At 40.9% G+C, this 20,557-nt stretch overlaps 1 protein-coding gene across 1 annotated transcript in view; it reads right to left on the reverse strand.

Annotated features, from left to right (window-relative positions):
* LOC136866683 (protein O-mannosyl-transferase TMTC1) overlaps nt 1–20,557 on the reverse strand; it is a 1,311,771-nt gene that overhangs the window by 79,766 nt on the left and 1,211,448 nt on the right. Inside the window, exon 13 of the mRNA XM_068226807.1 lies at nt 1,058–1,193. Within this exon, the coding sequence (XP_068082908.1) occupies nt 1,058–1,193 (136 nt within the window). The remainder of the gene's footprint in view (nt 1–1,057; nt 1,194–20,557) is intronic.

Here is a 20,557-nt window from a genome sequence, read left to right on the forward strand (position 1 = left end):
CAGTGACTGAGGAAAATATTGAAGCTGTGAGGAAAATGTTGCAGCAAGAGAGGCGGTTGACATATCGGCAGGTAGAAGAGACCCTCTACATCCCTGCACCAGCTACTCATTCAGTTCTACACTACCATCTCCATATTAGAAAGGTATGTGCCCTTTGGGTGCCCTATTCACTTTCAGAGAAACAAAGGGCACATCGAGTGAAATGGTGCCGAAAAATGCTTATAAAGTTTGAAAATGGGACTTCGTGTAACGTCAATAGCATCATTACAGGTGACGAAAATTGGCTCTATTATTACGATGTCCCAACAAAATCCCAGAACGAGGTGTGGCTGTTTGAAGATGAGGATACTCCTGTGACTGTGCAAAAGTCAAGGTCAGTGCAGAAAAGGATGACTGCAGTATTCGTCACTAAACAGAGCATCCTGACTCGGGTTGTGCTAGAAACACAAAGGACAGTTACTGCGAAGTGGTACAGTGAGACTTGTCTGCCGCAGGTCATCCAGGCTCTGAAGCAGCTCCGTCCAAGGTCATGGATGAACACTTGGCTCCATCACGACAATGCTCCAGCACATCGTGCTAATATAGCAATGGATTTTCTTGCCAGAGCAGGATTGACTGTGCTTGATCACCCTCCATACAGTCCTGATCATGCCCCATGTGACTTCGCACTCTTCCCAGAAGTGAAAATGAAGCTGAAAGGGCGGCGTTTTGCATCCGACGAGGAGCTTCTGGCAGCATGGGATCAAGTGTGTGAAAATGTAAACGAAGAAAATTGGCAGAGTTGGTTCAGTGACTGGTTTCGACGTATGGAGAAGTGTATTGAGTGTGCTGGAAATTATTTTGAAAAAGTCTTTCCTAGTGCTCTTTGTAGTAATAACTCTACATTAGCAAACGATTGAACTGTAAGTTGGAGCAATCCACTGATTGGTTTTACAATTTCTAAAGTTAGACTAAAACTGAAAGGTCGAGAGAGAGAGGGAGATCAATACACTGTATTTGTTACATGGTTCATCGATAGTATGTAACGGGTACCTGAATATAATATAAAACTTCTTACCTTATCATCAACTGGTGAATTCTGGCCCATTGCCCCTTGGCCCTAAGAATTTTTGCTGCACCGAGAAGCGACTGTTTATGAGTAGCGGAGACAGATAATGCTCTCTGGTAATAGACGAGCGCCTCCCAACTGCGCCCTGGAACACAAGAAGACGATCTAATTGTACATAACTAGTAAACGTATCCAGGAGCGTGCAAGTAAACACTGCTAAGTACTGAAAGTTCCTGAAAACAGTGAACTTCAACAAAACATAAATGAAGGTATGTTTATGTAAGTGAACACAAACATGAGAAAGACTAGGATCTACACTACAGTATGTCCCAAGATTATTTAATATATAAACGACAGTAAAGAAGGAAGGGGGAGAAAATGAACTAAGAAGGAAGGGAGCAGGAAAGAGTAAAAAACGACGAAATAAACAAAGAAAGAAAGAAAAGGGAAAGTGGTGAAAAGGATCAAAGGAAGGAAAAGGAAAGAAAGAAAGAAAGAAAGAAAGAAAGGAATAAAGGTAAGGTGAATGAGATGGAGGAAGCAGGAAACGGAGAAGAAAGGAAGGGAGGAACGGAAAATGTAAGAAGGAAGAAGGCAGGAAAAAAGAAAGGAACGAAGGAAAGAAAGATCGAATAGAGGTAAGGAAGGAGGAAAGAAGAGAAGAAACCAGGATCGAAGAATGAAGAATGATACAGAACGAAGGAAAGAAGGTAAGATGGAAAAAAGGAGCTGGCTGAAAGAGAACGAATGAAGAAAGAAAAGAACGAACGCCGGTGAGTAGGAGGGATGGAATAACGCGAGCAGTATAGAATGAGGCAGGAAAAAGAGAATGAAGGCAGCAAAGAGAGAAGGAGGCAGGAAATTGAGAAGGAAGGAAAGTAAGAATGGGAAAAGAAAGCTAAAATGAGGGAGACACAGAAGGAAGGATATAGGCAAATGAGAAGAAAGGAGGGACAAACCTGAGATCCTCTTTACGGAAAACTGCGACACCATTCATCTATGGAGTCTGACAGCTATCCTCACAGTACTTTGTATGTCATAAATTGTAATGTCATTTCCAGTGTTATAATTTGTTGTCAAACGTGTCCTTATTTCATTAGAAATGCAGTAATTCTTCCTCTAAACAGGCACTCGTCCTCTTCGACTAAATGTGTGAAATGTCAACGGTTCTCCCACCTTTCACAGCTAGCATGACTGCCTTTACATTCAGAAGGTAATTTGACATCCTGTCACATGTGATGGCTCTCATTCGGTAACTGGATTCATCATTTACGACAATATGCTTGTCAACTCCAGGTAGATATTTTAGATATCTTAGAATTGCTTTTTTCTGTAGTTTCAAGGTTTATTTTAGACCAGTTCTGGAATACTCCTCAGCATACAGACCACAGTTGTTTCCTTCCCAGATCTAACATCTATTTAATGCTGAATTGCGCGCTAGTACATTCATCATAGTCATACGAGACATCATATAGACTTCACACAGACCACAAACACAGAAGCTACTGACGAACACGGCTCAAGACTCTTGACTGAACGACAAAAGAATATTCTTCATGATAATTTTCCTATTATGCTTCCTCGGCTGAGATTAACTAACCATTCGCCTTTCCATTCACTACTCTCTTCTTAGAAATGAATGACAGCTGACTCTTCCGGATATCTGGTCCAGCCATCTCTTCCTGGGTTTCTCGAAAATTCCATCAGTTTCTTTTATTATGCGGCCTTTATTTCACGACTCCTGCTCCTTCCATGCCTAGATCATCGTAAACGTATCTTACAGTATCCTTTGACAATTGCTTTATGCAACTTCTTCCCCTATTTTCTCATTTCTCAGTCTAGCTTTCCTTGTGCTTTGAAATATACTTCGCTGGATTGAGTGGCTCAGATGGTTGAGGCGCTGGCATATTGGTCCCTGCTTGGCAGGTTAAATCCGGTCTCGGTCCGGTGGTATTTGAAGGTGCTCAAATACGTCAGCTTCGTATGGGTAGATTTTCTGGCACGTTAAAGAATTCCTGCGGGACAAAATTGCAGCACCTTGTCGTCCCCGAAAATCATCACAAAGTAGTTGGTGTGACGTAAAAAGAAGAACATTATTATTATTATTATTATTATTATTATTATTATTATTATTATTATTATTATTATTATTATAGAAATATACTTCTTAGAAACTTCATTTCAGTTTTCTGTAATCTCCTCTCATGATTGTGCATGTTCCTACGCTGTATTAATGGATATCACTTTGTAAATTGTCGTATATTTATTCGCTTAGGTTTACAGTAGGCTACTCCAATAATAATTAACACAAGCAAAGTCAGTTGATATAAACTACTACCTACACTAAGTCACTAACGTGCTCTTCTCAATCGTTGTCAATGAAGATCTGCCAAGATTGAGCGATGAATTCGATGCCGCGCCTGTAGAACTGCTATCGTTTTGAGCTAAATGAATCAATGAGCCAAATGTCAAGAGCAGCATCATCAGGAACGTCTTCTCCCTGAATGTGGTTAGAGATAGCGCGGATAAAAGGTCAAACTTGGTAGACCCAAGGTCGGGGAATTGCGTAGGGTGCAAAACAGTTCCCCAGCCAAGTTGTTTAATAACGTCTTTGACCAATTTGGCCGAATACAAACCGTTCCGCTACAGAGGTGGACGTTCATATTGATGATCGAAAGTAAACAAAGAACTCCGATTATGATGAAGATGATGATGGTTGTTATTTACAGGGGCCTAACATCTATGTCATCGGCCCCTAATGGTACGAAATGAGACGAAATGTAATGACAATTTAAAGTCCAAGAATTCAAAACGTGATGACTAAGAATGTATGGATGAGTATGAATTTTAAACAATCAGTGGATCCGACCCGCAATGCCCCACATTCCCAGAAACTAGCGTAAAACAATAGTATTACTGACCAAGGGAGTACTTCTAAAGCACAATCCTGAATCGATGATGCTTTTTGTACAATGGGGTCCAAAATCCAGGTGATCGTCCCCTCATAATGGTACATATCGCTAGTAAGTAGAACCATAGTATTAGTCATGTTGCTTTACTGATCAAAAATAGCGTAGATTCGCGGTATTTCACACATTATGGTACCGATAATGTTGATTGGACCAAGCTATTTATGATTCTGGAAATGATAGGGATCAGATACCGAGAACGAAGAATTATCTCCAATCTGTATAAAAATCAGTCTGCAGTGATAAGAATCGAGGGCTTTGAAAAAGAAGCAGAAATCCAGAAAGGAGTGAGACAAGGCTGCAGTTAGTCCCCTCTCCTTTTCAATGTTTACATAGAACAGGCAGTAAAGGAAATCAAAGAGAAATTTGGAAAGTGAATCACAGTCCAAGGAGAGGAAATCAAAACCTCGAGATTTGCCGATGATATTGTTATTTTATCTGAGACTGGAGAAGAACTCGAGAAGTTGCTGAATGGTATGGATGAAGTCTTGGGTAAGGAGTACAAGATGAAAATAAATAAGTCCAAAACAAAAGTAATGGAGTGCAGTCGAACGAAGGCAGGTGATGTAGGAAATATTAGATTAGGAAATGAAGTGTTAAAGGAAGTAGATGAATATTGTTACTTGGGTAGTAAAATAACTAACGATGGCAGAAGTAAGGAGGACATAAAATGCAGACTAGCACAAGCAAGGAAGATCTTTCTTAAGAAAAGAAATTCGCTCACTTCAAACATTGATATCGGAATTAGAAAGATGTTTTTGAAGACTTTCGTGTGGAGCGTGGCATTGTATGGAAGTGAAACATGGACGATAACTATCTTAGAAAGAAAGAGAATAGAAGCTTTTGAAATGTGGTGTTACAGAAGAATGCTGAAGGTGAGATGGATAGATCGAATCACGAATGAAGAGATACTGAATCGAATTGGTGAGAGGAGATCGATTTGGCTAAATTTGACGAGAAGGAGAGATAGAATGATAGGACACATCTTAAGACACCCAGGACTTGTTCAGTTGGTTTTTGAAGGAAGTGTAGGTGGTAAGAACGGTAGGGGTAGACCAAGGTATGAATATGGCAAGCAGATTATAGCATATGTAGGATGCAATAGTTACGTAGAAATGAAAAGGTTAGCACAGGATAGGGTGGCATGGAGGTCTGCATCAAACCAGTCTATGGACTGATGACTCAAACAACAACATGGTACTACTCACAGGTAATGTAATACGCACATATAACACAGACCTATGGTGTTTCTCACATTGCGGCGCCATTTACAGGCTACGCAAACCTACGGTGTTTCTTACATAGGTGTACTAATCACGGGGACTCGTACTATCCCGTGGTGTTCCTCATATAGTGGATACTGAAATGAAATGGCGTATGGCTTTTAGTGCCGGGAGTGTCCGAGGACAAGTTCGTCTCGCCAGGTGCAGGTCTTTTGATTTGACTCCCGTAGGCGACCTGCGCGTCGTGATGAGGATGAAATAATGGTGATGACGACGACACATACAACCAGCCCCCGTGCCGGCGAAATTAACCAATGATGGTTAAAATTTCCTACCCTGCCGGGAATTGAACCCGGGACCCCTGTGACCAAAGGCCAGCACGCTAACCATTTAGCCATGGAGCCGGGCATAGTGGGTACTAATCATAGGCAACGAAGACCCACGGTGTCGCTCACATAGTGGTACTAATCACAGGCAACGCCCAGACCCGTGGTGTTCCTCACATAATGATACTAATTACAGGCAACGCAAGCATGAAGTGGTACTAATCACGGGTACTCCAAATCCCATCCTGATTCACACACTATTGCTACTAATCATAAACCTATTGTGTACCTAACATAGTGGTACTGCTCGCATGTAAAGGCGACCCATGATATTCCCACGTGATGGTACTAATTACAAGACGTCTCATGGTCCTAATTCGATCATCCCTTGGTCGCCCCTTTTAGTCGCCTCATATGAAAGGCAGGAGATGGAACCTTAGGGCATGGATGGAACATACTCCTATTTTTAAATAATATCTTCAGATGTCCACCCATTTACACATTTATGTTTACTTTTTAATTTACAACAGGTCTCCCATGCTTCAGATTGTAATAAAGCATTTAGCAGTATGTACGAGAAAACTACTATTCTTCTGCTACTTACTTTACGTCGCACCGGCACAGATAGGTCTTATGGCGACGATGGGATAGGAAAGGGCTAGGACTGGGGAGGAAGCGGCCGTGGCCTTAATTAAGGTAGGCCCCACCATTTGTCTGGTGTGAAGGTGGGAAACCACAGAAAGCCATATTAAGGGCTGCCGACAGTGGGGTTCGAACCCACTATCTCCCGGATGCAAGCTCATAGCTGCGCGCACCTAACCGCACGGCCAACTCGCCCGGTCTACTATTCTTAAGGAGGCGTAGAATTTACTAGCATGTGAGAGTTGTCTAGTGATGAAGTCTTGCGTTGTTGTCTCACATCAAAGTGATGAGTCATTATTGTTCTAGAAGAAGTAATTTTTTTTTTTTTTTTTGCTAGTTGCTTTACGTCGCACCGACACAGAAAGGTCTTATGGCGACGATGGGACAGGACATGGCTAGGAGTGGGAAGGAAGCGGCCGTGGCATTAATTAAGGTACAGCCCCAGCATTTGCCTGGTGTGAAAATGGGAAACCACGGAAAACCATTTTCAGGGCTGCTGATAGTGGGGTTCGAACCTACTATCTCCCGAATACTGGATACTGGCCGCACTTAAGCGACTGCAGCTATCGAGCTCGGTGAGAAGAAGTAAAAAAAAAGTTAAAACGACAAAATAAGAGTACAGTCAGAAGAAATAAAACAATAGCGATGAAGACAAGGTAAACACGAAGCACTGGACAAAGCATGAGAAATACTGTCGAGCAAATGTCTTATTCTTCACAATGTGATGGTAGTAGTGATTATTTTTTAGAGGAAGTACAATTACAGAACCAATAATTCTCGCAAGGAAGAGTTTGTAGATCAATATCAGCTTAAATATGTATACTGAGACAATCATATCATGAGAACTACGAAATACACAATTGCAATTATTTTTCTCCTTCTCCTCTTTCTTAATTTTCTGACCTTTTCCCAGTTATCTGGGGTCGGCACTAATTTGGATTAAGCCCAGTTTTACGGTCGGATGCCCTTGCTGACGCTAACCCTATGTGGGAGAATGTACGCACTGTTGGCTAGTAGTGTGATGTGCTGTATGTACTTGAAGCGTTTATTATGACGAAATCAAGCACGAAGCTTGCGACCTAGAGGAATTAACCAACCGCAGTTAAAATCCGCGGAAAGACTTGGAATCGAACCCGGAGCCACATGATCAGAAGGCCACTACGCTGACTATTCAGCCAAGGTAATCGGCACCAAGCATCAACAATACTTGTATTATAATACTTCTTTGCTAATTTCCAAATATTTCTGCTGGTCATATGACAGAAAACAGAGGTGAGAATGTTGAGAATGATGAAGGAGGTATCACTGAGAGAAAAAATAAGAAATGAAGATATTAAAGGAAGAGCTGGTGTGTCTGTCATCACATAAAATATAAGTAAATTGAGATGGTATGGGGATGTTGTAAGACAGGATTAACAGAGACGGTGAAGAGGACATGAGTTAAGCCAGTGACAGGAGAGAGATCAAGAGGAAGGAGGATGAGGTGGGGAGACAGGATTGTAGAAGATCTAAAGAAGAAAGGACTTTGGAAAATTGGTAGTGAGAGACGGACAAATATCCGCAGTTCTAGCCTTCAAGAAGCAACTCAATATTGAAGACATCCTAGGGATATTAGCTGCAAATTTTAGGTAAATAAAAAATAAAGTATGAGAATATATACTTTATTTATTATTAAATATTACAATTCTTTTCTTAATCATCGTTATCCAGTCGATTAGATTAGCAGTTTGCCTTTTTTTTCTACCACTACGAGCGCTAATGTGAATCAATGAATTGTTTCACTTAAGCACCACTACGAACGCCAATGTGAATCAATGCAGAGTTTCACTTAAGCACCACTACGAACGCTAATGTGAGTCAATGCAGAGTTTCACTTAAATACCACTACGAACGCCAATGTGAATCAATGCAGAGTTTCACTTCAGCACCACTACGAACGCCAATGTGAATCAATGCAGAGTTTCACTTAAGCGCCACTACGAACGCCAATGTGAATCAATGTAGAGTTTCACTTAAGCACCACTACGAACGCCAATGTGAATCAATGCAGAGTTTCACTTCAGCACCACTATGAACGCTAATGTGAATCAATGCAGAGTTTCACTTCAGCACCACTACGAACGCCAATGTGAATCAATGCAGAGTTTCACTTAAGCACCACTACGAACGCCAATGTAAATCAATGCAGAGTTTCACTTAAGCACCACTACGAACGGTAATGTGAATCAATGCAGAGTTTCACTTAAGCCCTTATAACTACATTCTGTGTGGACGTTTTTCAAAAAGTCTAAAACACTTGAGGGTATTGAACCAAGGAATTATATAAATATGTTAATTTGGCTAGAATTTGAATTTTTAAAAAGTAAACAAAAAAGAAGCGATTTTAGGATGTTTCCCCAGAACTGCATTTCGGCCAGAAGCGATTTTCAAAATTTGTTGTTTTGGTTTAATAGAGCTATCCAAGACTCACAATTTGAAAACTTTTCAGGCCCTTTAGCTCTTCAACTTTCGGCACAATTGAAAAAATTGCTTAATTTTACGTTTTTTGTAGTGTAGGCATTAAAATGGAGGAGACACAGTGTTGCAGCCTACCCCTGAACTGGGATAAGGAGAAGAAGAATAAGAAAAAGGCGGAGGACTTCATGAAATAAAACTTTCCTTGCAACCACTCTTGAAGTACGTATAAAAATCACCCCCAGACACAAACAAAAGGGGTTCATATTTCCGTTTTGGAGAATCAAATGATCATAAATATGTATTTCAATAAATGAAAATCAAATTTACAACTTACTAATATTTTTGCTAACGAATAGTTTTCAGGAGACGTCTGTATGGAATTTAGTGTCCACAAGTGTAGGATTCAGTGCATATTTAATTGGGGAACTAACTCAGGGCCTATGAAGCTACCACGAATGAAATAATCAGTTCTGTACAGTAGGATGAGATGAAGCCTGTTTGATAAAAGGGACTTCTATATGTCTCTCAGTCATGGCCATCCATCAATACTTCACATCACAGCCTGCACAGTTGTTAGGAAACATCGCGTCACACATTTTGTATCGCTAATTTCGTGACCGCTGACCATAAGACATAAATACGTCCTGAATTGTTTACCATATCGAAAGGATTATTGTCGTTATCAGTGTAGTGTCCCGTTGTTCAATAGCTGCTTGAAGTTAAAAACCCCTTTGATGATTTTGTAATTCCTATCTCATAGAAACCACATTCCCTTTCAGAATCAGATGCTTTTCGCAGCAACAAGAGGGTGAATATTGCATCGTTCTCCTGTTTTTCCATTAGCATATGCTACTGCGCAGACAAAGTAGAAATTCTGTGGCGCTTTCACTGATGACAATAAAATTATCCTTAGCATAAAGAAACACTGAGAAATCAGGAAATTAAGATGAATTTTTGCTTCATACAGCTCATTAAATGCTTTGGTCCTGAGAATACAAGTGCTGCGAAGACAGATTGTCTGCGTGTATTGAAATGTGCCGGGTCGGAATAACGACATCTCTAATAAAACTTTGGTGACCAGAGTGAAATGTTTGCCAGTGGACCTTCATACTCAATATGGAGGTACTGTACTTTGCTTGCTTGTTTGTTTGCTTACAGACTTTCGGGAATGCAAATAAAAGGATGTTCCCTCCATGTTAGTAGCCGCTTTGCTTGTACTGACCAAGGCAATGTTAATACTCACATAATCTGAAAAGATTGTTCTCTCAGCGGATAGAAGGGTGGAGCGTAATAATCCAGTTATATTGGTCGCGTGATAAATAAAGTCAAACGACTGAAATAAAAAAATAAGCTTTTTTAGGCCTTTCCATTCGTGAAATTACTCTACCAGGGTTTTGCGCCAGTTTAGCAGTGGGCTCATCAGTTGGATTGCTACACCTGGCGCCAGTGTGCCGTTGAGACACCACTGCAAGCCTCCTATGTAGGACAATGCAGTGTCGGTGCACTAGGGGAATCATGTGCCTCCACTTGTATAAATGCCTTCCCTTGGCCTTTATAATAAAAATCATGTTCGCAGAAGGAAACCATAATTTAATTTCATCGATTGTAAATGTTACAAAGATTTAAGCTCTTCAGGCATCCAACTGATGAGCCCACTGCTACACTGAGGCAAAACTGTGGTCAGTTCACGTTTGAAAATGTCTGAAGAGCTTAAATGTCTATAAAATTTGCAATCGATGAAACTAAATTAGAGTTTCTTTCTGGGAACTTATGTTTTTATTATAAAGACTGAAATCATCTTTTGGTTGCTCCGGCATCTAATCAACCACATACTGTAGTATTTAATACCCAGCTTAACCATAGAAAAAGCTCTTCTGAGTGTCAAGTCTATGATATCTCTGCTCTACTCTTTGGGGAGGAATACTATTTCTTTTAATGGTTTTAATTCAGGAGTTCTGTGTTTGTATGTTCATTTTTCATGATATATGATATGTTTATTTTCAAAACAACAAATACTGAAATGAATGCCTTCCTTTCTTTGGTATGGCATTAACGCTACACCAATATGTACAGTTCTTCGGTGACTATGGGATGGGGAATGTTCGGAAGAAAGTGGCCCTGGATCCGTCTGATGTGAAAACGAGAAATCGTGGGAAACTGCATTCAATGCTGTTAACAAGGCGATCGAACTCCCTATCTTCTAAATGTCAGTTCGGAGTTACATAGCACGTGCCATGTAACCAATACGCTTAGTACTCAAACGGAAGTATTGCTGTAATAAATACTTCTTTGGTACCATTTCGGGCTGAAATTTCATTACATAGTGCTAGAAAATTCCCTTTCTGGTACGAAAAGAGTGGTTACATTACATGAAGTTGTAACGTTGAAATGATTCACCAACAAAATATTTGATGATACATGTGTGAAGGGAATAATACACGGTGTAACGATACGGTACGGCCCATCTTTCAGGACACATTCATCAAACTTAAAAGAAGAAAATGTTTTATAAGGTTATAGATCCAAAAACACTTTATACATGAATCCAACCGCCGCATCCGCACATTCAGGATTCAATGCAATGGCGTATCGATGCTAACGGAGAGCAGTTTGAACATTTCGTGCGGTACTCTGCTACGTTCTATTCCTGTGTGTTTCCCATTATTAATGTATTATGTAGAGCTGTAGAAAATGTGTTTTAACATGGAAATAAAGAGCTTCCGGGTTCGTGCGCGTTTAACGTATTTTCTTCTGCGTAAGAAGAATATGTTCTCGAAGGTTGGCCGTTCCTTATTCTCAAACAGTATAACAAGCGTAAGGAAGGACTGTGGGTGATTATCTTGTATTTGTAGTATTAGTTAATAGTTGTGTAACATGTATTATTAGCTGTGTGCTTTTGAGCATTATTACTTCATATTTATATTGCTTAATGTTTAGTATAGCTACTATTTAAATTATTTTATGCTCGACGATGCCGAAATATAAATATTACATCACAGAAAACTGAACCTTAATGAGGATCATTATAGTTCTATTTTCATTATGATACAGATTCATCACCAATGAGAGTTCAGATCTTCATTATGATACAACTGTTGGACCAATTAGGTAAGGATAGCCAATTCAAACATGTCGGACACACATATTAACATCAATAATTCACCTTCTACTTCCAATATTTCACAACCGCACAGCACGTTCCCGCAAATTCACTCCACCAACTCTACAATAAACAATTTGTATTTGAAATAAAGCTTTGAAAACATATGACTTTGTCAAGGTCTCTGATCCACTCACGGAAAATCAATAACCCAGCTCATGCGTTCTGCGCTCTGTTCGGTACTCTCAACTGTAAAGCTACATCTCGCCAGTAATTTAGGAATAAAAAAAATAAGTTATAATTATCGTCGAGCATAAACAGTCTTATGCAACTCGCCTATAATTGTAATTAAGACACGAGTATGTTTATAAACCGAGCGAAGCGAGTTTTATAATTTCCATAGGCTTGTTGCATAATGTACTATTGTACATGTAACAGTTAGTATAATATAACTTTGCTAGATGATACGTTGATGTATCTGTAGATAACGGATATAAAATGTAGTTAAGTGTAAGAGAGTGCCAGCAGTTCGAACTTCGTCATTGAAAAAAAAACATAATAAATAAATAAATAAATAAATAAATAAATAAATAAATAAAATAAATAAATAAATAAATAAATAAATAAATAAATAAAGTTATTAATTAATAAATAAGTAGATCTTCTCTTCTTCTTTTTCTGTTTACCCTCCAGGCTCGGTTTTTCCCTCAGACTCAGCGAAGGATCCGACCTCTACCGCCTCAAAGGCAGTGTCCTGAAGCTTCAGACTGTGAGTCGGAGATACAACTGGGGAGGGTGACCAGTACCTCGCTCGGGTGGCCTCACCTGTTATGCTGAACAGGGGCCTTCCAGGGGGATGGAAAGATTGGAAGGGACAGGCAAGAAAGAGGAAAGGAAGTGGCCGTGGGCTTAAGTTAGGTACAATCCCGGCATTTGCGTGGAGAAGAAGTAGGAAACCACAGAAAACCATTTCGAGGATGGCTGAGGTGGAAATCGAACCCGCCTCTACTCAGTTGACCTCTCGAGGCTGAGCGGACCCCGTTCGAGCCCTCGCACCACTTTTCCAAATTTCGTGGCAGAGCCGGCAATCGAACCCGGGCCGCCGGGGATGGCAGCTGATCACATTAACCACTACACCACACAGGCGGAAATAAGTAGATAATTAAATAAAAATTATATCAAGTTGTGAAGATGTTACTTTCGTTTCATAAATTGATCTAGTCGAGTGGTTTTCAAAGTGTGGTACGCGCACCACTAGGGGTACGTGGAGTCGTGTCAAGGGGTACGCAAATTTATCGTAGCTTCTGTTTTCAGTGAGCAATGGAGAAATGAGTTGAGCCTGCTCATTTTCAATAAAATATCATTTTATTTATTGTTTCATCTACCACTACACACAGTTCCCTTTCTAAAATATGCGTCAGTTTGTACCTCCCATTGACTAGCTAACAATGATTACTTATGCTGCAATGCCATTTTTTAAATAGTTTGTTTCGGAGTCTACACATTCACTTCATTTTCTTCAGTAGCAGTGCATACAGTAAGGCCTACAGTCGTAATTGTTGCATTAATAAGTATACACTTGTGTACATCGTTGCTGGGAACCTCGTAATTCCACTAATGAGAAAACAATGTTTCCCCACCTGTCTTGTGAAGGCTTGTCGCACTGCCTAAGAAGGGAACAGGAGACTCCAATAATCGAATAATTGAGCAGTAGTTAGCAATGAAAATGCCAAGAACAGTTCTCTGGCCATTGCTGACCGCTCAGTTCTGGGTTTCTACTGTAAACTTTACTCCGAAGGAGTTAAGAGGATTTCCTTTGTCCAACGACGATATACCGGTATATATAATGCATTATTATTATTATTGGGGAACAGGGTGGTGTAGCGGCTTAGCTGCTTGCCTGACATACCTGTGATCGTAGTTGGATTCCTGGCGGTGCTGGGGTGGGGTTTTCAGTTGAAAATCGCGTGGTGTCAGGAAGGGCATGTGACCTGAAATCCGCGGCCATAACTCTTTCATTCCTCAGTGCGTTCACGGACACTGAGCTGGCGAGATAAGCTGCGGATTATTATTATTATTATTATTATTACTATTATTATTATTATTACAGTTAATATTATTTGACATCCAGCAATAATCATTTCTTATATCTGATATAATCGAAATATACACGTATTACGGGGTTACGAAGAAAAAACAGTTGGATTTTTGGGGTTACGCCAACCAAAAAGTTTGAATACCACTCACTAGTCTCTCTATGCTGAACAATACTTCCTCAACCAAAGAACTTAAAATAATCATAAACCGAATTTCACCAGTTTTCATCAATTCGATTCACTTGTCTGCATTACAGAAAGCTCACTGTCAATATTAAGAGATACCAAAATGTCAAAACCAAACCAAACTGAATGGCACAGCTTGGTCTACTAAGCCAGTTGGTGGCTGGTCAAACGGTCAGCGTGACGACATCGTCAGTTTTAAGGCCAGGTCCGCTGCATCTTATGTCAGACTGCTTTACAATTTGTCTCCAGCAGTACTGTCCACGATTAAAATCCTTACACGAACTTCATTTCTTTTTTACCCAGAGCATTCGAGTAAGAAGGCTATACACTACCCCTGCATTATTGGAATGTCTTACAAATTAGAGGCACACATTTTCTTATTCATAATACGTTCAGTACTTTATTTTCCAGCATCGTCGGAATTAGGTATGTAAGGCTAGGATATCCGTCCAACTTCATACCGTTGATAAAATGTTTTTATTTTTTCTTGAAACCAGTAAACCCTAAATGATTACCAAGGTCATTACAGATTTATGTTTTGTATTCCTAATATGAGTTTCGTTTTTGCTCCTTTGTTTACTTTTAGCCTGAGATTCGACCAGATTTAGAGCAGTGGTTCCTAGTTTCTTCATTCTCTGTAGGATTTCATTACGCCTTCCTGCAAAGTTACCATACAAATACTTCTTTCAAGAAACCAAAAAATTCATCTCCGTAGAGCTGTGCGGAGGTGTGGAAGATAAAGGCTTCCACTTCTCGAAACGTCGACGCCAAGTAGGGTAGAATATTAGCTCTATGCCTAATCGCCTTAGTTCCCGAAAATTAAACTTGCACTCATTTTTTTTTCAGGATGAGTTAACCACAGTAGTTCACAACTCACGTCTAAATGTTCTCGACTTCCTGATGCAGAATCGAATCGATGTCATTCCGGATGAAGCGAGCACGTCTTTACTCATTCAGCTAGCTATCCCCTTAATATTTTCTTCATATAAATAAATTAAATTTAAATTTATCACAATATTCACAAATCCATCTTTAAATTAGTCCGATCTACTGTGCAGTAACGGTAACAATTCCTTTATCATATAGAGAGAATTCACAGTATATGGTAGAGCTGGTATGTGCAGGCCTAGCTCTCTAGAACAACCCTTTGCCAACCACAATCAACTAACCAACAAAGTAAGTCCTTACTGAACCTCAGCCACAACCATCCTCCCACGCACTATCTAAACCACACATCAAAAACCATCCCCACCACAGAACTTCTTAAAAATCTCCTCTCTTTACTTACCAGTAGTACATAACCCAAGCATCCCAACCTAAGACCTTTTCCCATCTAGAAACACTGCATGCCCCAAACAACCAACAAAGTGCAAATAAGTCACCTATTCCTAAGTCCCAAACAATGGCAAGCAACTGCCACCACCACATTTCAATACCTCTAACTTCACCACTCCACTGTTTCCCTGAAATACTGGAAATTAAGTACCAAACAAACCCGCAAGTCAACGTTCTTAAGAGCCACACGTCAAATTGAGATTAAGGACCCAATCGGTCGGGAATCCCGAACAAATCCACGGCTACGCGAGGCTCAGGCTCCGTTGACCTTGGGGCTGACAATAACAACCCGTATGGTCACGGAAGGTTCCTTTTCAAGCTGGCCCTTCGCTTATATTTACAATTGAATTCTCCTGAAAGTAAACAATATAAACTAAACTTATCCTTACTTCAAATACGTCGTATATAGCCTATATATGGAAATTTACTCTTTTCATAATTGTATTTACAAATCATCTAGCGATGTGCTAATAATACGTAACAATGATATCGTAGTTAGTGCGTAATTGGTTTTGAATCATAATGAATAAGCTAATATGATTAGGGATACATTAATCATTAATACTAAAATATGTAAGTATAATATCTATCTCTTCTTTGATCACTTCCTCCTTTAATCAGTGCATTTGTGCTAGATGATCTTATTCTTCTTCTACTTCCACTTTTCACATACCTATGGGGTCGCGGGTGCGTCCCACACTTGTGGATTTGGCCTTGATTTATGGCTGGATGTCCTTCCTGATGCCAACCCTATAATAATTTATAATTTCGTGTGGCTATTTCTAGCCGAATGCAGCCCTTGTAAGGCAGACCGTACGATGAGGGTGGGCGACATCTGCCATGTGTAGGTAACTGCGTGTTATTGTGGCGGAGGATAGTGTTATGTGTGGTGTGTGAGTTGCAGGGATGTTGGGGACAGGACAATGACCCAGCTCCCGAGCCATTGGATTTAGGCAATGAAGGTTAAAATACCCAACCCGGCCGGGAATCGAACCCGGAACCCTCTGAACTGAAGGCCAGTACGGTGACCATTCAGCCAATCAGTCGGACACGATCTTCATCTTTATATTGATCATAATCCTTACTATGATAAATGCTATATTGTCTTTTCGGTTTAATCTGTGTAATTTCAAAGGTTTTATAGTAAATAAAACATTTTTTCAACCCTTGGACCGTTACCACAATCAAAGGGGAACGGAAACAAATTCATTAATAATGTTAGTAACAAAGAAGAAGAAGAAGAAGGGGAGGGGAAGGAGAATTTTAGGACCCTTGTCACCCGACAAGGGTGCAATACATTACGATCAGAAGCACAACTCCAGGCAGCTTCCATTAATAATCTCGACACTATAATAACTATACTAATGTAACCTACAGTCATGCAGTCCGCTAGAGCACATTCGAACATGACGTCACAACCCTATGCCAACGGCATGTGCTCGGTGCCAGTTTTCCTACACGCGAACAGCACTGTGATAGGTCATTTCTTTCCCGAGGTCATTTCAGTTGAAATCTGAAAAATAACTGCTAATGATGGATCCTTGACCCCGTTTAAAGCAATTTTATGTTGCATATAAATTCATAATTCGGCCATTGTTATTGCTTTGGTTATATTTTGTTCGTTTTAATGATATAGAGTAATTTTTGGTGATATTTTGAGAATTTTTATTAAGTCCCCGTTTTTAATAAGTTTTAACATGTTATCTGCATCGAGTGTCAAACAAAGGAAGGAACACAGAATTTCAAAAGACTCTAGTATACGTATTTTTCTGTCTTTTCCCAAAACAGATATTTTTTTTGCTAGGGGCTTTACGTCGCACCGACACAGATAGGTCTTATGGCGACGATGGGATAGAAAAGGCCTAGGAGTTGGAAGGAAGCGGCCGTGGCCTTAATTAAGGTACACCCCCAGCATTTGCCTGGTGTGAAAATGGGAAACCAAAACAGATAGACAGCAGGTTTAAAAGACATGATACCGGAAATAGGAGGTGCTGTATGAATGTACGCTGACAGATACTAAAAAGCATGCCAATACTTCGATTTTGATTTTCTTTTTAGAAAAACAGAGTGAGAACTACGCCTCAGGGCTATGATACTAAATGAGTGTGTAACGATTTAACGCTCCTACTGTAGCTCTGTCAGTTTGAATGATTAAAAGTGGCTACTGTATTATCGCTCATCACTTTTTGATAAAATTATAAGGAGTCCCGTCAAAGAAATTATTGGATTACCTGCTGACTCCCCAGATACAATGATTCACGCCGCACGCTATCTCAGGTGACGTGGAATTTTCAAAGCTCAATGGGAGGTTTTCATTCAGCATATAAATATTTGCAATAGGCTGATGCATATGAGAAGCCCATACATCGAAACCACAAGAGAACCCCGTACTGAAATCGCCCATTGCCTTGAACGCCCACCGCTTAGCAAGGAACAAGTTGAAAATCTCCAAAATCCTCTTCTGAAGCTCATCCAAAAAGTACTCCACGAAGATTGCTTTCGAAGTTGGTGCACATCACCATCCAAGGTTAAGGGAGTGATATTCTGCTCCCAGTGGAAGAAAGGGAACGCTTGGATCAGTAATAAGAGAGGTATACCATGCGGACAATGGACAGAAGTAATTAAAATGAACTGTAATATCATCCCAATTTGATCTCTCCCTGGAAGGAGAATTAATTCATCTCGTTGCAGAAGATGTGAGGAGTTCGAAACCTTGCCTCATATATTAGGGTTCTGTCGTAAGGAAGAGCTGATGAGTATCCATAGGCACGATACAGTTTGCCAATTGATTGCTGGAAGTCTCCGTAAACAACAACATTTGGAGATTCGTGGAGAAGTAGGATGCATTTCGACAAATAGATCCACAAGACGAGCTGATGTTGTCATCGACCGAGCGAAAGGTACGGGTATGGTGATTGATCCCACTGTAAGATTCGAGGAAAATTAACTGCAGCCTCGATTAGTGTGTGAGGAGAAAAAGGCCATATATGAACCATGCCTTGAGTATCTCAGAAAGAAGTAAGACATTACAAAATGGGAAGTTATTGGCCTTATGATTGGTGTTAGAGGGACAATTCGTAAGGAGACGCTGAACCTCTTAAGAATAAGCAAAATCTCGGACACTACTATCCAGAGCACGAAATCAGCGTTAAAAAAATTCATTGGCGATTGTAAGACACCAAGGCTTTCTTCGCCATCTCCGTCGCTACACTCCTGTGTTCCAACGCGGCGCATTCTTTTCTTTCGGCCGGGTGACTGCTCACCTTTAATTCGTCGCCTTGCCTAGGTAACAAAGCATATTGGGTGGTACCACGTAGGAGATCGGCCATCCCACAATGCTCTTTGCATGTGTCATCCGCTTCGTCCCTCTCGATCTCACCGAAGATACCATCCTCACCGCCCATCGTCCGACCGGCGCATATTGTGCTTGCCGACTCTACACCGGGACCCAACCGGCTGATGAGGTCCTGCTCTACTCCCACAATTCTGCACAATTCTACCATTCTCAAGACTGGCGCCCGCATTCGTCATCACACTTACGTCACTGCACCAACTCCGGAGCATATTTTAGCTCATGGACAATGACACACCACTGCCTGCAACCACCGCTCCCCCCGCTGCGACCACACCCCCTCCCTTTCGCTCACCCCCGCCACCTGTGTCCAGCACTTTCATTACTTCAGTCGCAACAACCACCACCACTACCACCACCACGATTACCACCTCCGTTTACATCTCCTCCTCCTCCTCCTCCTCCTCCACCGCTCCTCTCTGTATTACTACTATGTCCCAGTACTCCCCTCTCAAATCGTCTCTCCCTCCCCCCCCCCTCCTTTGATATCGCACACCCTCCGCATGTGTCGCTTCATCCATCTACCGAGGGGCTTTCATATTCCGTTCCTCCTGGCAACATGGTAACTTCATCATTGGACACACCGCCTTCTACCACCACTACCACCCAAGGTACGTAGAATACAAGGTAGGGATCACGAGAGAGGTGCGCAGTAGCAAAGCAGAGTTGTGACGTCACGCAGGACCCTCGCGTTGAATCTGCTCTGAATGAGGTAGAGATAGTTCGAATAAGAATCGCTGTACACGCAGAAGCTAGGTGCTAATAATACACGATAGTAACATCTGTGGTGTATAAGAAACCGTGTGTGTTATTTTATGTGATAAAACGTCAAAAGCAGTAATAGTGTACACTTTTCAGTATGCTTTGTCATGCCATTGCATGCTGCACAAATCATAGCAGGCATGCGAAGGAACGAAACATACACTTTCACGTATTCTCTAAAGCCACTGGCCTAAATAAATGGTGACAGAAGTAATCAAGTCATTATCGAAAGCTATCTTTCTCAGCTTCGAGGGTTCGGAAGGCTTTATGACCATCCTCTTCCGACAGCTGTGACGCGAAAGGTGAGATCACTGCTTCTCAGCCTCAATGCTTCCGAGGCGATAAGAAATTCCATCTGTTCTCGTGAAGATTATGAAACATTACGCCCAAATATGTTACATGCTACTGATGAACTCAATCAAAATTCGGATATCGTGTGCCAAGGCCAGCGTTTAGCCTACAACATCCTATTCTTTACTGGAGGATGAGCTAGGGTTCGTTAAAGCCCTTGAAAAGCTAGTAAAACAGCTCGAGGACAGTCGCGAAACCAAGTATCGTGATGAGCTGCTTGAAAACTTCACTGGCTATATTGTAGCTCTTAGGGTAAAGAAGAAGAACCTCGATATAGAAAGCAATAAAATTACAGAGAGAAAACAGGTCAAACTACAAGGGGTGGAAATTAGATTTTAAAAAAAAGTTCCTTTTTTTTTTCCAAGTTGCTTTACGTCGCACCGACACAGATAGGTCTTATGGTGACGATGGAACAGGAAAAGGCTAGGAGTGGGAAGGAAGCGTCCGTGACCTTAATTAAGGTACAGCCGCAGCATTTGCTTGGTGTGAAAATGGTAAACCACGGAAAACCATCTTCAGGGCTGCCGACAGAGGGATTCGAACCCACTATCTCCCGAATACTGGATATTGGCCGCACTTAAGCGACTGCAGCTATCGAGCTCGGTAGTTTAAATTTTACCACGGGAAAGAACTGAAAGAGGGTTCTAACATCATCACAAACCTTACGGATATCCTGAAGAAGAAATTCCCCGAAATTTATGAGCTTGCAA

The sequence above is a fragment of the Anabrus simplex genome, chromosome 3, assembly GCF_040414725.1.
Source record: "Anabrus simplex isolate iqAnaSimp1 chromosome 3, ASM4041472v1, whole genome shotgun sequence".
NCBI classification, from domain to species: Eukaryota; Metazoa; Arthropoda; class Insecta; order Orthoptera; family Tettigoniidae; genus Anabrus; species Anabrus simplex.